The sequence below is a fragment of the Barbatula barbatula genome, assembly GCF_947034865.1.
Source record: "Barbatula barbatula genome assembly, chromosome: 5".
Lineage (NCBI taxonomy): Eukaryota > Metazoa > Chordata > Actinopteri > Cypriniformes > Nemacheilidae > Barbatula > Barbatula barbatula.
Window position 1 is genome coordinate 20,236,985 of NC_136769.1, and position 26,370 is coordinate 20,263,354.

Here is a 26,370-nt window from a genome sequence, read left to right on the forward strand (position 1 = left end):
AAAATTTTCTTTCTGTGGAATCTGAGCCAAAGTGGTTCAATTTATGCAGATGTCATCACAAATATGAGAGAGGCCTTATCTCTCTACAAAATATTCTCTGAGGCCAATAAAGAGGACAAGAAAATGTGCTTTATCATTTCTGCCATCTCCAATTCCTCCAGCGGAGGCTCCTCCATCTATCTGTAGGAACGAGGCAAACTGACAGACAAACAGTTTCAGCCTGTGTCCAAGCCACCCGGACCTGTCTACCTGAAACTGCAGGAGTCTCAAAATGGAGAAACCGCACAGTACAGTGTTGAATACAGACCAGAAGACAAAGAAAAGTGGTTTATCACAAACACAGCCTATGAAGATTTTACTCTGACTGGACTGGAGTCTGATAAGAAGTATTTGATGCGTTACACGATAGTGGGCAGAGTGGGAGTGAGTGGAGCCAGTGATACTGTCTCTCTATATTTAGGTAAATTTGATCTGCACTCTTAAGTTACTATAAACATTTCCTCAAAAATATTTTGATGTATTTTATATTTATATATTGCCCGACGGGAGGTGGTGCATTCTGCTTTATCAGTTATTCAGAGAACACTATTCAGAAGATTTGCATTACGTATAACAAGGTTAGTGAAGATTTTTTTAATTCTGTTAAAAAATGTGTAATGTATGTGAACATGTTTTCACATTTCATTACATAAAATACTTTCTCTGTTCCCCAGGTTTCTATGTTCCCTCTGATACCCAACTTCGTCTGTACCTTTAACAACTTTTAACAATGGCAATATGATTACCGTTGGTGGAGCACCAGAAAAAGATCATGTAGAATGGGTCTTTGAGAAAGATGAGAAAACTCTCGCTGCAAGGCTGTGGCCAAATGTTAGCAATGACAGGGTGGCAGGTTTGGAATTTGAGGTTGCAAAAAGTGATGGTGAAAGAAGAACATTCTCTGTCAAAAGTCTACTGCTTGGTCAGCCTGTGAGTCTTGATGTGAAGTCAGGAAGATGTTATGGCATTATAGGGAGAAGTGGAACGCAAATTGATGCTCTGGGCTTTTACTTTATTTAAATATCTTCAGTTTGCAGTGTTGCAGGCAGTATCCAAATTACAAAATGTCTCTCATTTGCAGAGGTTTCATCAGCAGTTATATTAAATAGGCTTTATTTTCAAAGATTAAAATGTTAAAATTGAGTATCAGATTTGTTCAGTTTGATCAGTTAGAATACTTCTTATTTTCTAGTTTATTGGGATATTAATAAGCAAGTACTCTAAGACAAAAAGGATGTGTTCATATTTGCCATGTTTTGTTGAATTAAAATGAATTTAGCTCCTCCATCTGCTGCTCAATAGTGATGCACTCAAAACCCACCTCCATCCCCAACTCCTTCACTTCACGAGTTCACCTGCGCAGATAACAGCGATGTTGATAGGGATAATAAAGCAAGAGCTTGGTTATGAAGGTTATGCGTATTTGGCGTGCTGTCCGGGAAGCGGGCTCCGAGCTCGCCAGATCTATCCGAACCCGAAACACTACACCTTGGTCAGGGTGAGTGCGCCGAGCTCGGAACCGGTTTGAGCCCAGAGCACACCCCCCGGGGCTCTTGCAAAAGAAAAGTGAGTTTGGGAGAGGAGCCGGGGTGGAGGAGGGATGCTTAATCTTAGGAGATCGAGCAGGTAAGATGGATTCTCTATTTATGAGCGAGCTCGCTATGGCTAATTGTGTATGTGCAGTGATTGCTGATTGTGGACCAGCCGGCTGATTATATGCTACGGCTCCTCCCGAACTTTGTTAATTAAACATCATTTCACGAGTTCACCTGCGCAGATAACAGCGATGTTGATAGGGATAATAAAGCAAGAGCTTGGTTATGAAGGTTATGCGTATTTGGCGTGCTGTCCGGGAAGCGGGCTCCGAGCTCGCCAGATCTATCCGAACCCGAAACACTACACCTTGGTCAGGGTGAGTGCGCCGAGCTCGGAACCGGTTTGAGCCCAGAGCACACCCCCCATAAAGCAAGAAGTTGGACAGCCGCCGGAGTACGCATACCCCCCCAAACGCGGTGCTGGACAGTATGGAGGCGTGGACTGCGTTCGGGTAAGGACAAGAGGATGGTGGCTCCTTAGAAGGTGTGGTTTGAGATGAGGCAAGACTGGGGCAGGGGTTCCTCCAAGGATGGTTGAGACTGATATGGAGAGAGGATGCCTGCTGGAGTGGTGAGAAGTTGAAACCCATGAGCGGCTGGAAGTAGATTTAGTGCCCGTAGAGGGTGTAAATCTAGGAATTCAGAGATTATCTAAAATTTACCCCTCTTCGTGGGTGTCCCTGGATGAGGACTGATACTGAAGGAGGGGGCTACTGAAGGAGGGATCCCGCTGAAGTAGAGCACCTGATGGAGGTTCCTGCTGGGAAGAGAGCTGCTGTTGTGCTTGATCCTTAGAAAGTTGTAGATGGCACAACACGAGATGGAAGCACTGGCCTCTGCGAAGGCGATCGCTGCGGCGACGCAGGCTTCGACGTCTTAGATGGAAGCACTGGCCTCTGCGGAGGCGATCGCTGCGGCGACGCAGGCTTCGACGTCTTAGACGGAAGCACTGGCCTCTGTGGAGGAGATCGCTGCGGCGACGCTGGCTTCGATGACTTGGATGGAAGCACTGGCCTCTGCGGAGGCGATCGCTGCGGCGACGCTGGCTTCGATGACTTGGATGGAAGCACTGGCCTCTGCGGAGGCGATCGCTGCGGCGACGCTGGCTTCGATGACTTGGATGGAAGCACTGGCCTCTGCGGAGGCGATCGCTGCGGCGACGCTGGCTTCGATGACTTGGATGGAAGCACTGGCCTCTGCGGAGGCGATCGCTGCGGCGACGCTGGCTTCGATGACTTGGATGGAAGCACTGGCCTCTGCGGAGGCGATCGCTGCGGCGACGCTGGCTTCGATGATTTGGATGGAAGCACTGGCCTCTTGCGGAGGCGATCGCTGCGGCGACGCTGGCTTCGATGATTTGGATGGAAGCACTGGCCTCTGCGGAGGCGATCGCTGCGGCGACGCTGGCTTCGACGTCTTGGATGGAAGCACTGGCCTCTGCGGAGGCGATCGCTGCGGCGACGCTGGTTTCGACGTCTTGGATGGAGGCTTCTGCTGAAGAGTCTGCTGTGGCAGAGCCTGTGACTTGGGCGATGGCCCCTGCAGGCTGGGTCTGAATCCCTGGTGATTGCTGAGGCGGTTGCAGTGACAGTGAGATCTCCCGCTAGGGAGATGAAGGCTGAATAGTGGAGGTTCGAGCCCATGTGGGTGAAGGATGGATTCTTAGATGATTCGGGAAATGAGGGTTCGATGGGCTTCCCTGATGATTGAGAGATCTGACCTGATGTAGCTCTTAAAAGCTTCCGACGTCCAGCGCCCTAGTGCTTGGATTTGAGACTGCGATAGGCCTTTTTTGGCGGCTGTAGTTGCTGCGCCTATGCGGAAGGAGTGGCCGGAAAAGTGGTCTGCGGGAATGCCAGACAAGAGCAATACGGCTTTGAGGTGTTTTTGGAACCAGAAGCGTGTGGCTGGGCGGTTAGATTCGTCCACGAAGAGAGGGTCTGATGTGGTTTTGGTCTGAGATTTCCTGAAGTGAAGGTAGGCTAGAAGGGTCTGATAAGGCTGAATCGGTGACTGGAGGTTGAAGATGTAGATGAAATGTCCCCTCCTGGTTTGGTCCGTCTTGCTTTGTTTAATTAAGAATGAGATCGTCTCTGAATCGCGTACTGATAGGTCAGATAACGTTGGATGTATTACGGGGTTGAAGATGGACGTGGTGGAAATTTCAGAACATCTTAGAAAGCCGAAAAAGGCTAGGATAAACATGGAGTCGAGCGTGCGATCGACGTGCTTGGAGTGATATCCTTTACGGAGGGTGGAAATGCATCTGGTCAGTATATCCAGGGTTATAGGTTGCCTGGCGTCTGGGCGAGCAGGCTGGGTTCTTTGAATGCCCTTGATGAGCATAGATGTTTGGGAGCTGGCTATTGCTGCGGATGGAGAGTTGAATATGAGCTTGTGGAAGAACTGGACCCCACTCATGTAACCTTTAATTGAGCTTGCTTGGAGGTTTTTTGACAAGTTTAGGAAGGAGATGAAGGAGGTGATGGAGATTACGGAAAATGAGGGAAAGGGAATGTTGAACGCGTGGTGAAACGCCTTGAAGCTTTTCCATGCAGTGAGATAAGATTGGAGGGTCCTAAGGGAGACGGCTTGGATGATGGAGTTTCGAGATGCATCGAGGAGGGTTTTTAGTGGGTGGTTTACAGGAATATCAGCTCCGAATAGGGAGGTATCGGAGTTGGCAAGGGGTCTGCTTCGGGCGCCAGCTGCCTGAATTTCTGGAAAGCGAAACGAGAAAGGGCATCAGCAATCTGATTTTTTGCTCCGGGAATGTGTTTGGCAGTTAGAATGAACTGGTCACAGGCTGAGATCCAGATGAGGCGTCTGAGGAACGGCATTAAAGCGGGGGAGTGAGAGCGGCCTTTGTTAATGCAATGAACCGTGGCCTCGTTATCGCAATGTACCATAATACTGGAAGCCGACCACTCTTTCCCCCATAGGGATGCTGCGACGACCAGTGGATACAGCTCGAAAAGTGCAGAGGATGCTAAGGCCTGCGGAATCTCTAAGAGCTGGGGGGGCCAAGAGGATGCAAACCAACGACCCTGGTAAAAGCCTCCGAAACCTACAGAAGGGGCGGCGTCAGTGAAAAGGTGAATATCGACGGGGGAGGAGGACATGTCACTGTAGAAAAATGACAAGCCATTCCATTGCTTGAGAAATTGTATCCATAAGCTCAGCTCGTCAAGGCAGGGGCTGGATATGGATAACATGTCCTCTAAAGCGTGCGCGGTGGACGCGAGAGAGAGGAGGTGTGAAACGAACGGGCGACCTTGCGGGATTATTCTCATCGCGAAATTCAGATGGCCGAGAACGGACAGGAGCTCGCGTTTGGAGCAGCGGGGATTAGCTAACAGCGAGGAAGCGATGACGATTGTTCTGTCGATTTTCTCTTTGGGCAGTGAAGCCTGGAATTTAAGAGAGTCTAATTTTATTCCGAGAAATTCGATGGAAGTGCTCGGTCCTGAAGTTTTGTCTGGGGCAAGGGGGACGCCGAGTTTTTTAAAAACCTGTTGGACTTTTGCTAGATGCGCAGCTGGAAACGAGTCGGGAGACGAGATGATTAAAAAATCGTCTAGTAGGTGGATTAAGTAGGGAATTGCATAATTGTTAGAGAGAATCCAGCAAATTGCCTCTGACAACATGTCGAAGATTTTGGGGCTGCTTCTGCAGCCGAAAGTAAGGCGGACAGAAAAGTAAAATTTATTGCGCCATTGAATGCCGAAAAGGTGCCAGAAGTCTGGGTGGATGGGCATGACTTTAAATGCGGATGTAATGTCGACTTTGGCTAGCCAAGCTCCACGACCTGCATGTTTTATTAAAGTAATGGCTTGGTCGATGTTGTGATAGTGCAGCGAAAATTCCTCAATTGGAATGAGGCTGTTGATGCTTGGAAAGGCCGAGCCGTGCGGTGACGAGAGATCGAAAATGAGGCGCTTTTTGCCAGAGAATTTACGCGTTGCTACGCCGATGGGGCTGATGCGAAATACGGAAAACGGGGGAGCTTCGAAAGGGCCGATAATGAATTTTGCGTCAATCTCCTTTTTAATAAGGAGATCGACTGACTCTGGTTCGGAAAGCGCGGACTGAAGGTTGGGGCAAATTAAGCTGCGTGATGGAAGACTGATAACGCCGGGGTCGAAGCCGTTCGAGAGACCGGTCAGAAGGTAGTCCGTGAACTGAATGTCGGGGTGCGAAGACAACTCGAAAGACAAACAAGAAACGTTCACGGGAGTCGAGAGGTAATTTTTTAAATTTTTATTCTGCATTTGGGACATCGGGCATACAATGCGAGCGTGTGCACCGCTGCAGAAAAGGCACACGTGCAGGAAGCGACAACGCTGCCTGGAACATCTGCCAGAATTGAAACTCCTGCATGCCTCCAGACTGCTGGGTTGCCCGTGAGCTTGGTTGGCTGGGCGGTTTGGCAGGCGCGGAACAGAGGAAGTGGATTTGGGAGGCGTAACTGGGCATGAGGGAAGAGAGGGGGTGACTAGGGGACAGCCGATTGTAGGATGCGCTACTGAGCGACATACCGCGCAGGAAATATTGCGAACGCCTAAGAAAACCCTGTTATGCAGCTCAGTGTCCAGTGCGCCCCAGTAGGGGCACTGGTTCCACTGAGCCACACGAATGGCACATTTGGCGGAAAAAAGTTTGTGGTAAGTGTAAAAATGCGCGCCCCCGTAGGAGAGAGCGAGCTCTGCCACGATGGCGAGGTAATCGCCCAGCTCGCGTCTCCTATGAGGGAACGCAGTGCAGATCACGTCAGTGTAGCGGGAAAAAGCAACGGTAAATTCGGGGAACGACAGTGTGCGGGTGTGGTTGGGTGACTGATTTTTAAATGTGAGCGATAGATCACCGTAAGAGATCTGCCGCTCGGTTGACGGGGGTGATAATGGTGAGAGGAGAAAATAAAGGTCTGTGTCCGCACCTGTCAAGATCTGCGTTCTTATGTTCCCCGAAACTGGAGGCGGTTCCAGGGCTGGTGCGTTGATTGGCACTGGCATTGCTGTCGCCGAGGCCAATGAGAAGCTCGATCGAGCCTGCGGAAGAGAGAGAAGGGGGGGAATGGCGGCCGCCTGAGCGGCTAGCGGAGTCATGCTCGCGCTAGCAGCGGCTACCAGGGTGGCTGGGAAATGGCTAGGAACCGGCGCCTGCATCGCTAGCTGAGGCAGCCTCGCGCTAGCGGCGGCTACCGAGGGGGTTGGAAAATGGCTAGGACCCGGCGCCTGCATCGCTAGCTGAGGCAGCCTCGCGCTAGTGGTGGACGCAGGCGCCGTGGGCCAAGAGCCAGGGGCAGGGAATGGGTGGTAAAGCACCGGAGCTCCAGGTGCTGGTGAGCCAATGCTTCGAGAGCAGCCCGCTACTGCTGGCGGGGTGTTTGCAGGAGGCCGAAGCTGGCCAACGGCGAGAGGGACCGGTGGGTCCGTGGCGATACCTGCGCTCGCGGAAGCCCTGCTGTTCCGGCTTCCCCGCGGGCGGCCGCGACTAGCTGCGGAGGTGGATTGCCCGGGTCGGGAATACGGAGAACCGCGAGCCGTGCCCGGCTTGGTGGCGGAACCCCCCATAGCGCCCTTCGGTGAGGCGGTGTCCGCCAGGGAAGAGGCGTAGAGGCCGTAAAGCTCCGCCTTGGTCATCCGCCTGTGGAAGTGGACGTCCGCATTGGACAGAGCTAGTCGTAAGCCCTGGACGGTCCATTTCTGTATGGCGGGGATCGCGTTGTGAGCGGAGGTGTAGGAAGAAGCCGGGGAAGCAGGTGGACGTCTCTTTGAGGCAGGAGACGATGTGCCACCTCTCGGCTTAGCCTTCCGAGGTGTAGAACGGCGGGGCGGGCGGCCTCGTGATGAAGCCGGAGAATCGCTCGATATATCCGATCCTGAGCTGGATTGATGAGCGCTCGGCGGCGCTGAAAGATTGTCGTCGATGACGTGGGTCTCAGACATCGCGTTGATGCTTAATCTTAGGAGATCGAGCAGGTAAGATGGATTCTCTATTTATGCGCGAGCTCGCTATGGCTAATTGTGTATGTGCAGTGATTGCTGATTGTGGACCAGCCGGCTGATTATATGCTACGGCTCCTCCCGAACTTTGTTAATTAAACATCACATCTGAATGAATCTACTGGGTCATCTTAACTGCATCCCATTATGCATTCTGAATTTTGTTTATTTTCACTTCTTGACAGGTTTGATCCTTTTTTAGAAGATCTACTTTTAGTATATATATATATATATATATATGTATATATATGTATACACATTTAGTTTTCTTGGCCAGGTCCAAAAGAATTAAAAGAACCAAATATGAACACATCCTAAATGTTAACGTGTTAAACAAATGTTTCAATCAATAAGCTGTTTACTTGGGGATAATCATTTCATGGGGCTTATCATTTTCATTCTGAACACGCTGTTTTTTATTGTATGTATTTCATTAGCTTGTGTAAGTACAACCATTAAATTGTCATGATTCTGCTGCATCATGTCATGTTTCTCTTAGTATAGTGGCAGGATCATGACAGAACCTCATGTTTAATGTGGAGAGATTCAATTATAATTATTGCCTTACATACTCTCTCTCTGGTCTCGTCTTTGTTCCCATCCTCTCGTTACCCTCGTTATTGATCAATGCCCTTCACCTGTTCCCCTCTTGATCTGGTCCCTTATTTAATGCCCTTGTGTATTCTGTCTTGTGCTGGTTCATTGTGGTTATGTGGTGAGACCATGTGTCTAGTCTAGTCTAGTCTAGTCTAGTCTAGTCTAGTCTAGTCTAGTCTAGTCTAGTCTAGTCTAGTCTAGTCTAGTCTAGTCTAGTCTAGTCTTAGTTCTTGTTTTGAGTTTATTTTAAGTCTTTGTGTAGTACAGTATAGTGTAGTTAGTCTTAGTCATGTTATGTATCCGTGTTTTCTTATGTTACCCCCACGTGGGTCTTTGTTTTATTATTTATTAAATTATCTGTTAACCCCTTACCCGCTGTCTGCGCTTGGGTCCTCTGTCCATGTCTCACCCCACGTTCATGACATTAAATGTTAATGTACAATAAAGAACTTGATATACAAAATATTTTAAAGACGAACTTGTTCTTTATGTGATGTTTTATACCAGTTCTAAACATGTTATAGATTTTACCAGAAACGGAACAGAGAATTCGGTATTATTAGAAAATTGGCAAAGATTTGCATCACCCTGAATGACAAAATTTCTATTTAAGCTTACAGTGTACCGAAAGCTATCAACTGGCCACAAATATCACGACATCGAATGAAAAAACTAACAGTACCTTAGGTTACCACACTGTGAATGTGTGAAATATTCAAATATTTATCAAACATTAATAAGCCGTAAACTCACCTTGCAGCAGCACCGTACAGCCTTCAGGGTACCTTCTAATGCTGTTGTTAATCCTGATACATTGAGTGTCATTGGAACAAATGTCACTTGTTATAGAGAAACAATAAAAACAGCCATAACATATAAACTGTTTTATATTGTTAATACATTTCACTTCCGTACAAAACCTATTGCTGACAAATGGGTAAAGCGTAGTTTTAAGAATGTTGGCACAGAATCGAGATTTAAAAGTGTGATCCTTAAATAGAGTTAAATTAGGTTTTTGTGGCCATTTGCTGAGGAAGAGTGAGTAAAAAATGTTTTGAAGAGTGAGTAAGGAAATGGATAAACCTAAAAAAAACTTTTTGTTTTATTAGTTGAATTATGCTCAAATTGTAAAAAAAAGTAAATGTATTTTGCTGCAAATATTCTTGCTGATAAAAATAGCTTAAACATTCAAGTGTTTCCAAATTCTTGCATTCAACTGTATTTTTACTAAAACGTTTGAATTCATACTGATATTCAGTTCAAGGCCCAGGGCCAGATTATACAATGGGCATTATGGGCAACGGCCCAGGGACCCATGCGTGCTTGGGGACCAAGCAAGGGGAAGAAAGTTTCACATAACACCGCTGTATTCATTCTGCTGAGCACTTCTCTCGTCCAGGCACATGGAGGGGCGCACACAAAACAGTGTTTCTATCTTAGGAAGTCTTTCTTTTAATTTAAACAATTTTATGAGCTTTTTTTGCCTGTTTATTCATTCTAGCGACTTCTTGAATAAACCTTAGCTTTCATTCAGTTGGAAAATGTTGGCAGTGCTGCCCCCCAAGCGCATGGTCTTTCTTTTCCGGCACAGGGATCCCTTCTCTTGGCGTAACTCTGTACAGTGAGCGGCAGGAAGGAGCTGCACCGTTACGACACCGTAAGACAGGTGTGTTTTGAATAAAATGAGCACAAAACAGGGTTTCCACCAACCTGTCACAGATATCGAAAACAAAAACTGAAAATATGTAAATGAGAACGGCTTTTTTGTTGTGAATAAATGAGTTGAAATACCCTTGCGGTTGTCAAAAATGTTTACATTTATTTGGTGAAGTTTCCTTGCCAATTATGCAATTTTGTATTGATATAATGTTGATCAGTAACTTGCTTACCGATATTTGGCCTTCATTATTAGATAATTCACAGTGCTTTTACATCCATAGCAAAATGTTTACACACAAATACTATGATGTCGTAATATATAGGCTAAAGAAGCACATTAGAAGAACTGTATAATTCTTGTTAATTCCATTTAATGTAACACATTACACTCTTTCATAAGAGTGCGAGATGCTTGTTACACAAAGAGATTTAAACAAATGGTTTGAATGTGAATTAATAGGTAGAGGTGTGTAAATGTGTGCTGTTTGAATATGCCAGTAAGTAACAGTATGAAGGGAAATGTCTTGATATTATTGCTGCTGGTGTGTATGGGGAGGTCCATAAAACACTTGTGTCCAGGGGCGTCTGAATTCTTAATCCGGACCTGTGAAGGCCACACAGATTTACATGAAAAAATGCCATTTAAAAATAACTGTTATGATGCTGGGATTCTGAAAGGGAAATGCAAGGGCTTTATGAAGATGTGTGTCATGTTTTTTGTATGTAAAAGTACACACACAGTAGCATTTGGCAAAACATGCACGCACTGGGACAAACTGATGTAAAACAGCTGTTGTTCAGATGCATCATTTAAGTGCTCCAAACACGTAGCTGTGTCTGCCATTTTGGAACGGTCCTCTGATGTCACTCACAGTTTGCTAGAATGGCCCAACACTATGCAGCCATGGTGGGATTCCCTTTAGTTGTTGTCATGTATTAGCTTAGCAAATATAATGTTCGAGTTAACAAAACAGTAAATAATAAATTATAATCATAGACACATATAACTAGTTGCAAACGCATAGCCAGCTCTTGAGTGTTAACGTCAGGGTTGCCAGATCTATGAAACAAATCATTCATTAGAAGCCTAATATCCCTAGTCCAAATATCAGAACATTACATTCATAAATAAAATCCTCTAAAAAAAGAAATTTAGGTATTTCTTATTTAATGTTTACTGTGTACTTACAGTCGTGTCCAAAAGTATTTGCAAACTTTGTAGATTATATCCCCACATGTTTCTACGGTATACTAGATATTCTAAATGAACATATCCTACATTTTAAAGGCATTTAAAGTCAATATTTACAGTGTTGGGCCTTGTTTTCATAACCTCTGTAATTGGCTCTGACATGCTGGATGTAAGCTTCTGCACAACAAAATTGCCAGTGTTAAAATGTAAAATTAACACTCACAGTGTATTTTATCCACACTCTCAAAGTATGGGATTGACATCTGGGGAGTTGCTTTTTTATTAATTATCTAATCACTCTGCATAATAATCTATAAACAATGTGAATAAACTCCACAACAGCTTAAGCAGAAACTTTGCAAAACTTTAAAATTTATATCACTGCCAATACTTTTGCCACAAAATGTACATTTATTAATTCAGGACTGGGCCTAATTCTTAAACTAGGACTAGTATAAAAATGCTATGCTAAAACTATAGCAGTGATATGTTCCAAGATATTTCAGGGAAATTTATTATCAGTTAAGCCAGCTAAACTGTTAAATTTAGTCTGAGACTAGCCTTAAGCTTTGTCTGTGAAAAAGGTTGTTAGAAAACACAGCAATCTCTGCAAGTGGACTGGTATTTAATTCTGAAACTTAATGAAATTATTTTACAGTAAATATCTCAAGATCAATTTACAGAAATTAAATGTACCAACAACTTTTCCACTTAAGTTTAAATACACTCTGAGGTTATAGTGAAGTCTATAGTATAAGCAATTAACAATCATGTCAGTGTCTTTTGGGTGCTGTCTGTATCCAGACCATCTGACACATCACGGGGTGAAAGCTGCATGAAGACCTTGTAGCCTCTAACCTACAAAAGCACCATTATTTAGTCACAAACTTTGAACAGATACAGATGACAAGAGGCGGAGACTTCTCACTCTTGATCATCTTTGATACAGGGCATGATGGCTCTTATTATGGACACTGAAAAAAGAGATTACAAATGGTTGATTTTCATCAGAGATTGAGAGAATTATATTAGAGATTATATGCACTACATCACACCATACAAAAGTTTAGGGTCACTTGACAAAATGGTTTTCCTTTTTCTTAATGTGTCTGAATGTTTAAAGTTAGTTTTAGATGTTTTATTTCATGTAATCCATTTCAAGATGGATGACCATGACTGGATATTGAAGATAACACATTTAAGAAACATGACAAGACAGTTGAGTACACTGAAAACGCAACAATATAAAACGTTTTGATGTAACGTGGATAGTTCTTATTGCGAAATATGTGTTATTCTATTGGTTACTTTCTAGTTTTCTTAGTTTAGTTTACTTCCAACATGGAAAAATACAGAACAAGTAAATAACCCTAAACCTATGACAGATATAACCCAGATACAGGGAGCCTGATCTTTACAACCTGACTGCTTCAACTTGAAATAGTCAGCAACGCCATCAAATCCACAGCAGATTCTCTCTTTATTAAAGACACACAAGGCACACATACGATTCTAAACCAGTCAAAAGATGCTTTTTTTAAAGCATTTACAGTATAAGGTTAAAGTGCAATTCAAAGAAGGGAATGTTACATGAAACACAGTAGTGTGTTCTCTTCTAAAATATTTTGTCTAGCCTAAAGAGCTTTAAAGACATTAAGATTCATCATTTTGTTTCAGCACTTGTTTGGGTTTGCCATCAAACTGGTAACATCTGTTATATTTAACTTGATCATGCTGATTTATGGATAAGTCCCTTTACTTAGTAAGATCCTTCATGATACGCAAAGAAGAGCCTCTGTATCCATCACCAAAGTGATTCCAGTGGTTCAGGTAGTGGAAAAGTTGGTATACTTGTTGCCTCTTTGCAAACCCATCAGTCTTTGGGATCTTCTCGTGGTAAGCATTGTAAAAAGAGCTCCCAAAGACGCCGAACATGCCGGCGATAGCCAGCTCATACTCTGAATGTCCATAAAAAGATGCTGGGTCGAAGACGATGGGACCATCGGAACACTCGGCTACGTTTCCATTCCAGAGGTCTCCGTGGAGAAGAGCTGGCACCAACTCTATGCCAGTAAACAGCTGAGGAAGGTTCAGCTAAATGGATCACACGGACAGATGAATGAGAGACGTCAAAACATCTGCATTAGATTGCCGTTCACTGAACAAAACAATACTTCCCCCAAAATGAATCATGGTTTTGGTACGGCAGTTTCCTGACCAGGTGTGCATTTAAAGAATACTTCTGTTATCCTATTATTAGGAATAAAGATACATGGTAATAAGAATAAGAGATGTCTGCTTTACCTGTAATTTGGCCCACAATTCACGAGCTTCTCTGTCTCCATATGACTGTTCCACCAAGCCAAGCTGGTGCTGAAGCCTTTGCTGGGCATAAAAAGACACCCAATCATCCTGCCAGTCATTTACCTGAAAACAAAGGAAAAACCTTTAAATTCCAATATTCTCCGACTATGATTTCATCAATGCTCTTGATCATACCACAGATGTTCACCTGGGGGATGTAACCGCAGCATGTGGCCACATGAAACCCAAACTTGTTGACAACTTCCGACTGTTCCAGTCCTTTTCCTTCACAAACACAGAAAACACATATGTAAAGTCCTACAAGGCAAGTGAAATTACCATATTTCAACACATTACCAACAGTCTGCATCTCTTTCTTTTGTTTCTCCATCTGTCGTCTATTGTGAAGATGTAGACTAGCCAGCTGTTCCCCCAACTTGGATGAGTATCTACGTAAACATAACATATCGTGAACTTAAAAACAATTGTATTAATCCACTTAAAAGCACGACCACTGTCATAAATTCTTCTTAAAGTTAGCAAAATAGAAACCAAAATAAGAGCTCTAAAGTTAAATATGGCTGTACTTCAATAACTTCAATTCTCATTTGTACTTGTGTCTTGTACACATTGGTACTCAATTGTTTATGATGGATGGATGTGCTTTTAGAGTTCCCTGTGTAATTTGCTATTGATAAAAGCTATATCTGCGATGAGGGACAAGGTTGAGTAAATTATGAGAGGATGTTAATTTGTAGGTGAACAAATTCTTCAAGATTCACATGATTTTGGGTCATACTTATTTAAGATTTTCATATCCACATGTTCCATTATAAGAAGAGCTCCACTTCTCTCAAGGTCCACAACCTTCATAGGTCCAGGTACTTTGACTGTGTTAGTTGACAGGATCGCTTCCAAGCTTGCCATCTCTCCATCAAACATCCTCCTAGCCTAAGGAGCAGGACAGTGTTTCAATACACTCAGAGTGGATGCAATGCTCGATACTGGGTTCAGGATATCATACTAACTTAAACACAATTTAAAAAGTGAAATTTAACAAACGGACGTGTCACATGGACTACTTTATCAATGTCTTTACTAACTTTGTTGTGTTGCCGTCTAAGGTCAGATAGCCTTCGGACCTTATCAAAATATCTTAATTTGTGTTAAGAAGATAAATTGAGGTCCTTTGATTTTCGAACAATTTATGGGGGAGTCATTCATGACAGAATTTTGCTTCTTTGACTGAGGTACATCGAATTCATTTCATGAAGAAGTGCTAAATATAAAGTGCTCGGAAACCATTGAACACAAATGCCAGTTCAACCAATGGGATATTTTCAACAAAATAATTGCCATAATCCTTCAAAACATAATATTCCACAATATATCATTACAGTCCTGCCAAGGAAAGATAGGGGGGAGACTGAAATAGAGATCAAGATCAAACTTAAACAAATCAGAGCTTTGCATTGTACTTTACGTTTATAGTTAAAAATATTAGTGCATATTATTTAATACATAACAAATCAGGAGAAATGAACATTTACAATAAACTTTTAATGACTCTTCATAGATATTTATAGCATATAGTGATGTGAAAACGTGTTGGCCCCCTTCCGGATTTCGTATTTTTTTCGTGTTTCTCGCGCTTTAATGCACAACATGCAGTTTTTAAATAAAGGTTTTTATTATTAAGGGAAAACAAAATCCAAAACTACACGAAACTGTGAAAAAGTGTCTGGCCCCCTAACCCTAATCTGTTACAGCGATGTGGAGGAATTTCGGTCGACTCATCTTTGAGGGTTTTCAAGCATGAACCGCCTTTTGCCACAGCATCTCAATAGGATTCAGGTCAGGACTTTGACAAGGCCACTCCAAAGCCTTCATTTTGTTTTTCTTTAACCATTCAGAGGTGGACTTGCTGGTTTGTTTTGGTTCATTGTCCTGCTGCAGAACCCAAGTTTACATTTAAGCATTTGGCAGACGCTTTTATCCAAAGCAACTTACATTGCATTATCCTATACATGTTACATAGGTCTCTGCAATCCCCTGGGATCCAACCCACAACCTTGCGTTGTTAACGCAATGCTCTTACCACTGAGCTACAGGAAACAGGTGTGGCTGTATTCAGGTCCGGTGTGGCTAGAGAAATTGAACTCAGGTGTGATAAACCACAGTTAAGTTGTTTTAACAGGGGGCAAACACTTTTTCATTTTTGTTTTCCCTTAATAATAAAAACCTTCATTTAAAAACTACATGTTGTGTTTACTTGTGTTATCTTTGACTAATATTTACATTTGTTTGATGATCTGAAACATTAAAGTGTGACAAACATGCAATAAATACGAAATCAGAAAGGGGACCAACACTTTTTCACACCACTGTATGGCATCACATAATAAGCAATAGGAAACATGTGTAGTTGCAAGAGTATAAACATAAATCCGTAGCAAAACTTGAGAGCTTGCAGATTTTAATTTGTGAACTTGTAAAGTAAGTATTTGTATCGGTGCGCTCGGAAGATCACAAATCTGCCTTCTGAATTTGCAGAAAAATAGTCACAAATGTGTAATCTGGCATTCACAAAATACATTACGGGTTTGAGAGGTTGTAGATGCCCATTTGTGGTTGCAATTCAAATCTAGGAAAACGTGTAAATACTTGATGTGCTATGCATTTGTATAAGTCAATGTATTTTGTGAATGCCAGATTACACATTTGTGACTACCCAGATAGCACAATCCATCTGATTTACGTCTATTTGACGTCTGCAAGACATCTACAGATTGCTCATCTGCAATACGTCTTGGAGACGTCTGCAAAATATCTGGAAACGTCTGCTGCATAAAAACATCTTAGAAAGAGCTGTTGTTCATCCATTCCAAATCACATCTTACAGACGTCTTCAAGAGGTCTTTATGACGCCTGACAGCAGACGTATTGCAGAGGAGCAAACTGTGTATGTCTTGCAGGTGTAAATGCAGACGTAAGCCAGATGTATGTGTGCTATCAGGATATTTTTCTGCAAATTCAGAAGACAGATTTGTGCAAATCTCAACATTCAACCATGAGTGTACATTAGTGTAGACTACAAGTACCCACATTAAAATCGACATGCTCTCCAGTTTTGCTACCGTCTTATCTCTTTACTGGAGACCACGTAAAACCAATGCGTTCAGTTGAAACTTTAGGGGATGTAAACCTCATTTTTGTGGTTGATTTTGACGAACACTCTTCCAGTGTCAGTGTCATAGCTCTGGCCTTCACTGATGCATCCTCCGCCCGAGTGACCAGCGCGTTTCAACAGACACGTGCCCAGCTCGCGCTTTAACAACGCCTCCATATCCTACTGTACAAACAGAAGCTATCGTGTAAAGATGACGTCACGTTCTATAGGTGTACACTGCTGCAGTCTCCTCACACTTCACGAACGACTGGCTCACGTGTTTACAGCACTTCCAGGATTAGCGTTGTTGTTGTTCAGCAAGATGTCAAAATAAAAGTCCTAATCATTTCGGGTCCTTTAACTTATCCAATTGGCATGAGGGAACGTTTGTAGAATAATAAGGACAGCTGCATTTCCGGTGATGTCCAATGAATCAAGTGCTCTGAAATCGATATACTTCAACAAATATGTATATGGAGTACACTTACTTTGCATTCAACCTAACAAATGGGAAGTTGCCTAAATAGTCATTATGTATAGTGATGTACTGTACAATATAGTGCAGTGATTTATACAGATCTGATTTAAATTTTAATATTGTTTCATTGCACAGTGGGTTATTAATGTCTGCCGTTGCCACGCCGTTCTCTTAACATTATTAGAAAACTTTATATGTGACAGGTATACACAGTTTTTAACATAGATGTGCAATTTTACAATACAATATTTCAAATCCACATCAATCTGGCAAACAAAGTGCTATGTGCCGTCAGTGCACATGCTTTTTATCACTTTTGATATATAATTACATAAATTAATTACTGTAATAGTACTTGTATACATGTTCTTAATGTATAACTAACAATATAACAATTATGTACTGTATACAATTAACACCATCGGGATTGTCTCTTTTCTGAAGGATTTTGGTTCTCTTGTGTAGGATTCCTGCATGATCGCTGCACAAAGATCTGCATTCCTCCAGAACATAACACAGTCATACAGGAACAACCCTACGGGACCTGTAGGATTTTCATTCAGTCCGACAGGATTTCAGCAGGATCCCTGCATTGAACCAAATTCCTGCAGGATTCCGGTAAGATTTTAATGTAAGGGTTGTCTTTAGAGCAAACAAACCTTCTACATAAAACTAATAGAGAAAAGGCATTTACACTCGAATACACACAAAGAGATTTACAAGTATTGAACATGTTCATATATTAGAGCGAGAGAGAGAGATAGGAGCTCATAAGAAGTCTTTTTGCTCCGTGACTTCAAACTTACCGATACACGTGTGACTGTTGTTTACATCTAGAAACGTCAATGTCACAGCTGCTTAGTTTAGCTACAATAACACTTACATTGAACACGATAGTAGTCAGTCATTCATGAAACAGCAGAGATCTCTTGATGTCTTCAGTCATACAGTTCATACACAAAGTGTCCATCTAGTCACAAATTTTTCTGGAGAATATTCACACAACGGTAACAATGCATCTATAAAACAGATTTAAATCAATGAATTTGATAAAAAAAGAGAATTTCTTACTTATCTTTATCCATACAGGCCACACACAAACCGCAGCTAAATTCTATTGTCATTTCAAGTTTCAGTGCTGTTCTGTACACACAGAGTTCCGTCATATAGGAATGAGAAGAGCATTTAACAACCAAATTAACTTTAGAAAACTACAAGAGGTAGTGATCACAAAAGAAATCTATTCATTGTGTACAGGACCGAACTGAGAACAACTCATGGAACAATAATAATAATGTGGTTGCCTATCCTGATGCTTGGCATAATATTTGTAGTGGTGGACCCCCTTATTACTATAGAAACGATTGTATGGCACATACAATTATAGTCTATTATAGTATTTTAGTTATAATAATCTATCAAAGGCTTGCATACTGTGGGCACCCACAACCGATCAACAGAATTTTTGTGTAATGCATTCCCTTATAATGACTTTAATTCGCAGACTAGTAGTAGTAAAGCTTGTTATGCTTTTATTTACGCACTACATAGTAAAATGACATGAATAAAGTGTCTGTTTCATCCAGTGAAGCTTCATCTCAGATAGCAGCTGTTGTACATTTAACGAAACACTAGATGGCGCTGTAATCGACACATTTAGTGCTGATAAATCTGATCATCATACCATCTTGTTCCCCAGTATGATACAAAAATATCCAAATATGGATATTACTTAGATGTAAATCTTATAGATCCAAAGATTAGAGCCGAGATCTCTCTTCATCAGAAAACGACTAAATCTGTGATCGAAATATTAACTCTGTTGTGTTAATACTCTTCCAATTAAGCAATGGTGAGAGATCAGGAAGGCTCAGTCCAACTTTTACTGAAGAAAGGTGTTCAAGGTGATTTATTGTTAAACTGCATTTATTCCTAGTTCACGCTTTAAGAAAAAGGTAAAAAACAATAGTAAATCTTTGAAAGTGAGCAACTTAAACTATAACACAACCTTAGCTGGCACTACACAATGCCAGCTGAACTAATGGCTATATATATATATATATATATGTCCTTTTAAAAACATATTTTACAATATTATTGTTCATACGTTTACTTTTCAACAAAACGCTTATTACCTTTACTTAAAATACAGTCTAAATAGAAATACACAATCTGATAAGACTTATTAAGAACTTACAGCATCCAACATCATATTAAACAACAATAACGAAAAGATATGTAAAATAAAATGACTAGAAGGAAATTAATATAATATAGTACAAAGATACAAAACACAGAAAAATGAGTGAAAATAATAATAAGTATAAGAAAACAATCAATCAAATACAACACTAATGTATGTGTGTATTCTGAAAACACAATTTTGTACAATCATAATGAAATGGGCAGTCGTGGCCTAATGGTTAGAGATTTGGACTCGTGACCAGAAAGTTACTAGTTCGATCCTCAGGGCCGGTAGGTAACGACTGAGGTCTCGACTCTCGCTTGCGATTGGCTGCTTGTCGTTCTATTTTATGACGTCATCGAGTCGTAAGCCGAGGTTATACAAGCAGCGCGCGCGCGGCAGCTCTCCTCATACGGTTCTGTCAGAGGTGCATCTCGCTCTGCTTCGCTTCCACACGACTGAGATTCAGTGTTTACTTTGCGATCTCACACAGATCTCACACAGATCTCACAGCGGTTCACGGGTTTTGATCGACGAGCGATTTCTAGAATCTTCTGAAAAACATCTCGCGCTCAGCGGACGCGTTTGGTGAGTGATAAACATGTTTTTATTTAACTCGCGCGTGCTTAATACACAAGCGACATATACACATCTCTTCAATTGTATTCAATGTTATTCGTTTCAGTTCTGTCACAGTATTTGTGATTTCCATCACACGATTATTGCGGTCAAAAGTACAATCGTTGTTTGTTTATGTAGCGCGTTTGAAAAACAACCGAAGTTGACCAAAGTTTCTCTCATAGATGATGCTGGAAAACAGCACACTGCACAGCTACGAGACGCGCTGTACATGCCTTCATACTAGGGCTGTCAACTTTAGTCGTTTAGTCGACTAATCGGTCGATGCCGTCTTGGTCGACTGACATTCTCATTGGTCGACCAGTTGCCTATTTTTTTTAGCCTATGTTTCATCCCCAACTTTAAATACTTTAATTTCGGCTATTTAAAAAAAATCACTTAATTTTCAAAGAATTGTATTATTATTATAGTTGTATGTATTATTGATGTCTTTTCGTTGTTGTTTTATAAATGTTCTATGACGATTGTTTAATAAATGTTCAATCAAAATGCAAAACATCGCGTCTTTTTTTTTTTTTTTTTTTTTTTTTTTAGTCGACTGATCGCTGCGCAGGACAGGACTTTGGTCGACTAAGCATTTCTTTGGTTGACTACAGCCCTACTTCATACCCACCTGACATTTTCTCTATAGCTAGAGCAACAAATGGAAGAGCAACAGTCATTTTCAAAAGAGGAGACAGTCACTTGATTACCAAAAACGGAAGCAGGTTTGATATCCATGAAAGTGGAAACTTGTACTATCTGCCACCATAGAAGAGGATGCTGACCAGTGCAAAGTGTGTCACGATTTACAAACCTGGCATGAAATTTTGGTAAATTGTAACCATGAAGATGTACAGAAGCCACAAGGTGTAGTAAGAGGCATGGAGATAGAAGGAAACAAAATGGGACAGGAACAGTTGTGTGAAGTGTGTACAAAAGGAAAATTCACGCAGACCAGAAACCGGGAGCCAGACAGAAAGGCGAAGAAACCTCTTGAACTAATTCACACAGATCTCCCTGGTCCCACGCCAACACAGAGCAAAGAAGGACACAGATATGTACAGTCGTTTACAGATGACTATTCAGGTACCATGTTCGTTTACTTCTTGAAAACTAAAGGTGACACAATAGAAGCTACAGAAAGGTTTTTGGCTGACACTGCACCTTTTGGAGAAATCAAGTGTTTTCATTCAGATAACGGCACTGAATTCATGAGTCGAGATTTCCAAACGCTGTTGACAAGGAATAAGATTAGACATGAAACATCTGCACCTTATTTGCCTCATCAGAATGGCACAGCAGAGAGAGGATGGAGAACACTTTTTGATATGAGCAGCTGCTTGCTGATAAAGAGTGAGTTACCAGATGAGTTGTGGAACTACGCAATGCAAACATCAGCATACGTGAGAAATAGGTGTTACAGTAGACGTACAAAGAAAACACCATACGAGTTATTTACAGGCAAAAAGCCAGGGGTGTATTCCAGAAAGCTGGGTTAATTTACCATCAGATTAACCCTGAACTGTGGGTTGATTAACCCAAAACCTGCTTACTCTGGGTATGTCGGTTCCAAAACACCTGTGTCGAGTTAGTTTAATCAACCTACTGCTAATAACCTTGAGTTAATGCGCGCGCACGGAGAACATATCAAGGCATTTTCAATGGAACGCCGAATTCAGGAGTCACCATGGAAACTAAGGGTGAAAAGTTACGTGCCGCGTACTTCTCCGAAGCGGAGTTAGAAGTTTTAATGTTTGCTTATGAGGAGTTCAAGCCCATTATAATGAAAAAAAGCAACACAGCTGCATATGCGAGGGAGAGACAATTGGCTTGGCGAAATATAACTGACAGAGTCAATGCGTAAGATTGTTTTTATAACATTGTAAATATGCTTGCATTTTGTTAATTTGCAAAGTTGAACAATTGTCTTTTTGAGCATGTGGCATGACTCGACAAGCATTTACTACATCAGTTTCTTAAGAATACAGTGCAATGTATATTGACAAGAAATATTTAGGCCTCTTGTTTTATAAGGTGTAATCCTTCTGGAGCCAAAAGAACTCTTTCCCAAGTCAAAATGAAACACAAAAACATTCTCCAAAAAGGTAATATTTTATTTTAACTGTTGTAAAATCAATGTCTTAAGTTACTTTTACAGTATTCTTCCTATATAGCTAATAGAAAGAAGGCTGAAGCCCGTCTAACTGGCGGGGGTCCACCTCCACCTCCTCTCACCCCATCTGAGGAGTTTAATAAAGGTCGCCCTGTGGTCGATGGGATTCCAGAGGGCACTTCGTCAGACTTTGCTAACTCCCACAACAACTCAAGTTGCGTTTGGGAACCCTGATATTAAGATTAAGAACAAGTTTAAAAAGTCTGTGTAGCCTTTACGTGTATGTGTGTGCAGTCAAAATAAACTTATTAAGAAATGTCATTTAATTGAAGTAGATGACAGAATTTCTGAGAGCAAACCTGCCACCCAGTGGAATTCTTCTTTAATAAAGCGCACAGGTTTATGGCCAGGGAACTGTACAAAAGTGTGTGGAAACCGTTTCAGTGCCATGCATACTGTACGAACTGCTCTAAACACTGTTGCCTTTCCCACATGCTCTGCATCGCCCACATTGTAGAGAAAACTCCCTGTAGCAAAAAAGCGCAGAGCAATACAAAGAATTTGTTCGGCGCCAAGCGCTGACCCGCGGTTTGTCACGTCTGAGATGTGTGGTTTTAGTAGGTTTGTGAAATAAATTAACGACTGCCTAGAAAAACGATAGCGCTCCTGCAAATATTCGTTAGGATAAGAAAAGACGTGGATACGTGGTCTTATCACCCTCTCACGGCGAAAAAAAACCCGTATAATCTGTGCCTCTACGTCCACAGGATCCTCATCGAAAGGGCACGCCATGCTCGGAAACCTCTCTGAAACAAACTAACCCTGTAACATAACCTGCTCCGGAGCAGGTTATCCTCAGAGAGTCAGTTGCTATGGTTACTTACATAACCCGAAAGTTACCTCCGTTTTTGGAACCGAAAGCAGAGGTTATCCGCTTACTTACTCCTAAACTTACCCGGGTAAGTCACATAACCTGCTTTCTGGAATACACCCCAGATGTTTCCAGAATGCCCAAATCGGATCAATATGTTTTGCTTACAAGCAAGAGAAAAGCAAATTGGACTCAAGATGTGAACAAGGTGTTTTTATAGGCTACGATAAGAACAGCCCAGCCTATCTAGTATACTATCCTAACACAGAAAAAGTCAAAAAACACAGATTGGTGAAGTTCACAAGACAGACAACCAGTGAAAGAGAAAAACAAACATCTGAGACACACACAAGATATGAAAACACGAATCCAAATATCTTCAGCAGTGAAGTCAATGCTGCCGATAATATGGAGGATGAACCAGATCATGGTGTTCAAAGTGATGTTTTAGAGACTTTGTCCGAACAAGCTGCTCCCAATCAGTCAGGTAGAGCTACAGAATCTGAGATCAGAAAGAACCCCACAAGAACCAGGAAGAAGCCAGCTTACCTACAGGATTTTGAAATTGAGGATGCAGAAGACAAACTGCAAACACACATAGATCTTTGCTACAGAGCAGTATGCGATATACCTCAAACCTACCAGGAAGCCATAACATCAACAAAATCCAAGCAATGGAAGGATGCTATGGACAAAGAAATGCGATCATTGGAGGAGAACAAGGCCTTCACACTCACTAAATTACCACCAGTAAAAACCAGTTGGAGGAAGATGGGTTTACGCACTTAAAAGAGACATTGACAGATCTGAAAAATACAAGGCAAGATTTGTGGTGAAAGGTTACAGTCAGAAACAAGGGACTGACTATGATGAGACATTCTCACCCACAGCTGACATGGCAAGTGTGAGAGTGGTTTTGCAGATGGCAGCACAAGAAAACCTGATCTTGCACCAAATGGACGTTGAGACAGCTTACTTGCATGCACCAATAGATCACGAAATCTATATGGAACAACCGGAAGGTTATAAGCAACAATCTGAAAAAGACGCAAAATTAGTATGCAAGCTAAAGAAATCTCTCTATGGCCTTAAGCAATCTGGCAGAAACTGGAATGCTGTGTTACATGTATGTTTGACTGAGAACGGTTTTACACAGAACCCAGCTGACAATTGCGTGTACACAAAAGAAAAGCCAGATGAGAAAGTAATCATGATAGTATGGGTTGATGATTTAATCCTAGCTGCTAACAGTGAAAGTGTTCTGGAAAGTGTAAAAGAAATGCTCACCCAAATGTTCAAAATGAAAGACATGGGAAGGTTGAAACATTTCCTGGGCATAGATTTTGAACAAGCAGAGGGTCTAGTCAAAATGTCACAGGAAAGATATGTGAGAAGAATACTGGATCGTTTCGACATGCAGAACTGTAAATCTAGAGAAACTCCATGTGACCCAAAGCTTGATTTTACAGAAAATGCTGAAAAAAGTGAAAGAGCCAAAGAAGTTCAGGGAGGCAGTAGGAAGTTTGATATACTTGTCCACTTGCACAAGACCAGTCTTGTGTTTTGTCATCAGTAAACTATCTCAGTGTTTTGCTGAACCAACAGAGCAACACTGGAACACAGTAAAACATGTGTTCAGGTACCTTAAAGGGACAGCAGAACAGCAATTATGCTTCAGGAGAAATGACACAGAGAGGCTAGGCCTGAGAGTGTATAGTGACGCTGACTGGGCATCTGATACAAAAGACAGACGTAGTACTTCAGGATACTGTGTTAATCTGAGCGAAGAAAGCTCTTTGATCTCATGGAAAACCAGAAAACAACCGACAGTAGCATTATCTACTTGTGAAGCTGAATACATGTCTTTAGCATCAGTCATGCAGGAATGTATCGACCTAGAGCAGTTGCTTAAGGGTATGGACACATACAAATATGCACAAACAAAGGTGTAAGAAGACAGCCAGGGTACCATTGCACTAGCCAGAAACCCAATCTGTTGGCAAAGAAGTAAACACATTGACATCAAATACCATTTCATAAGAGAAATTGTGAATGGTGGCAAGGTTATTTTGACCTTTTTATTTACATGCCGTGGAGACATAGACTGGAACAATAGATGAAGTGTGAGTGCTGCTCTTCTCTTGAACAACTCGGTTAGAGGTAGCTTGCTGTATTTCAATTGATTCAGACTGTTGGTTCTTGTCTCCTCTGTTTTCATTTGTCTTTTCTTGTTTTATTCTTACTCCTTGTTCTTTCTTCCCACGATCTTGATGTAGGCAAGTAGGCTGACGTTTTCCACATAAGTCACACACACTCCTGGATGTACAAGCTCTGGAGTTATGGCCTATACTAAGGCAGCCAAAACACAATTTCTCCAGTTGTACAAACTTGACTCTTTCTTCAACTGGTTTTTCCCTAATCTTGAGACACCCGTGGAGAGTATGGCCTTTCCTCTTGCAAAACATGCATGTGCTGCTTGTCTTCTCACTTGTATCAGTGGTGAAAGTCTTAGCACTAACGTTTGATTTCGTTGATACTTAGACTGTTCTCGTTCTGTTGGCTTTGATCTTTCGTGGTCAGTTGACTTCACAGCATATAATGATGTGATGGGGTTGCATGCAATACGAGCCTCCATATTGTGGATATCTTACAAAATATCTAAAGTCAGGGAACATTTTGTGTCCATCTTGATAGATTGTGGCTTCTCTATTCCAGCGTGAGCTCAACCAATCCGGGAGCTTGACAGTAATCCTTTGGCTTTCCACACAGTCGTTGAGAGTTTGTAGACCTTGAACATATGGCATAGCTGATTCCACACTGCTCAGAAAATCAACAAACTCACGAATATTTTCGCTATCCTTGTGGGCAATTTTATGCCATTTATGTATCTTGTCACAGTATGACTTGGCAACTATGAATGGATTACCAAATCTGTCTTCAAGTATGAGACAGGCAGCACGATAAGCTGTTTCTGTTCCTATAAGGAAATGGCCTTCAATAGCTTTCTTGGCTGAGCCACCAACGTACTTGTGTAGAAGGAAGAGCTTTTCTTGAGGTAGCAGGTTCTTGCGATCAATCAGAGTAAAGAAGGAAAGCTTTCAATCATTGTACTTGAGAGGATCTCCTTTGAAAACTTCAGGTTCTGGGATTGGAACTCGATTAGCTGTGATTGCTTCAGCAAGAGTTCTCACAAGGTCATTGGAAGCTCCATAAGAGGTTAAAAAGGCTTGAGTGGTTGGCTGTGGAACAGAACATGAGGTGTACATTGAGGGATATGGAGAGGGGTTTTAGTGGCTGTGACCTCATGAGGGTGATGGACTTGACTGGGCTTGGCTTGTTGCGCAAGTAGAGCTTGTGAGACTGGTGCTTGAGAGGTGTGTCATCCGAAGCCAACCTGAGATTGTGTGGCCTGCGATGTGTCTTCAACTTGCTGTGATAGGGTAGTCTGTTCTGCGTTACTATCTTCTTGAAAGTCTCCATGAGTGACCTCTTCAGTTGGAAGAAAAGTGTTTTCCTTTGAGTGTGACATAAATGCAGAGATT

The 26,370-nt window shown here is 42.1% G+C and overlaps 1 protein-coding gene across 2 annotated transcripts; it reads right to left on the bottom strand.

Moving 5' to 3' along the window:
- Positions 1-12,550: 12,550 nt before the first annotated feature.
- On the bottom strand, positions 12,551-16,879 carry LOC306893785 (ketosamine-3-kinase-like). Of its 2 annotated transcripts, XM_079455829.1 has the most exons (6): positions 16,597-16,876; positions 14,191-14,342; positions 13,749-13,840; positions 13,600-13,676; positions 13,392-13,514; positions 12,551-13,181 (listed from the first exon to the last, which is right to left on the bottom strand). In XM_079455829.1, the coding sequence occupies exons 1-6, from the start codon at positions 16,735-16,737 to the stop codon at positions 12,843-12,845; spliced, it is 924 nt and encodes a 307-aa protein (XP_079311955.1). In that variant the 5' UTR covers positions 16,738-16,876; the 3' UTR covers positions 12,551-12,842. The 2 variants fall into 2 exon arrangements, with proteins under 2 accessions (XP_079311955.1, XP_079311954.1); XM_079455828.1 differs by having other exon boundaries at positions 13,600-13,840; positions 16,597-16,879.
- Between the last annotated feature and the right edge of the window lie 9,491 nt (positions 16,880-26,370).

Bases quoted from the DNA above. Each gene is read 5' to 3' on its own strand.
- LOC306893785 (XM_079455828.1), bottom strand. From the start codon at position 16,737: ATGGAGGCGTTGTTAAAGCGCGAGCTGGGCACGTGTCTGTTGAAACGC. The intron at 14,343-16,596 runs GTTTACATCCCC...CCTGCTCCTTAG, and splicing joins AAATCAACCACAAAAATGAG to GCTAGGAGGATGTTTGATGG. The intron at 13,515-13,599 runs GTGAACATCTGT...CTTTGTTTTCAG, and splicing joins GCTGCGGTTACATCCCCCAG to GTAAATGACTGGCAGGATGA.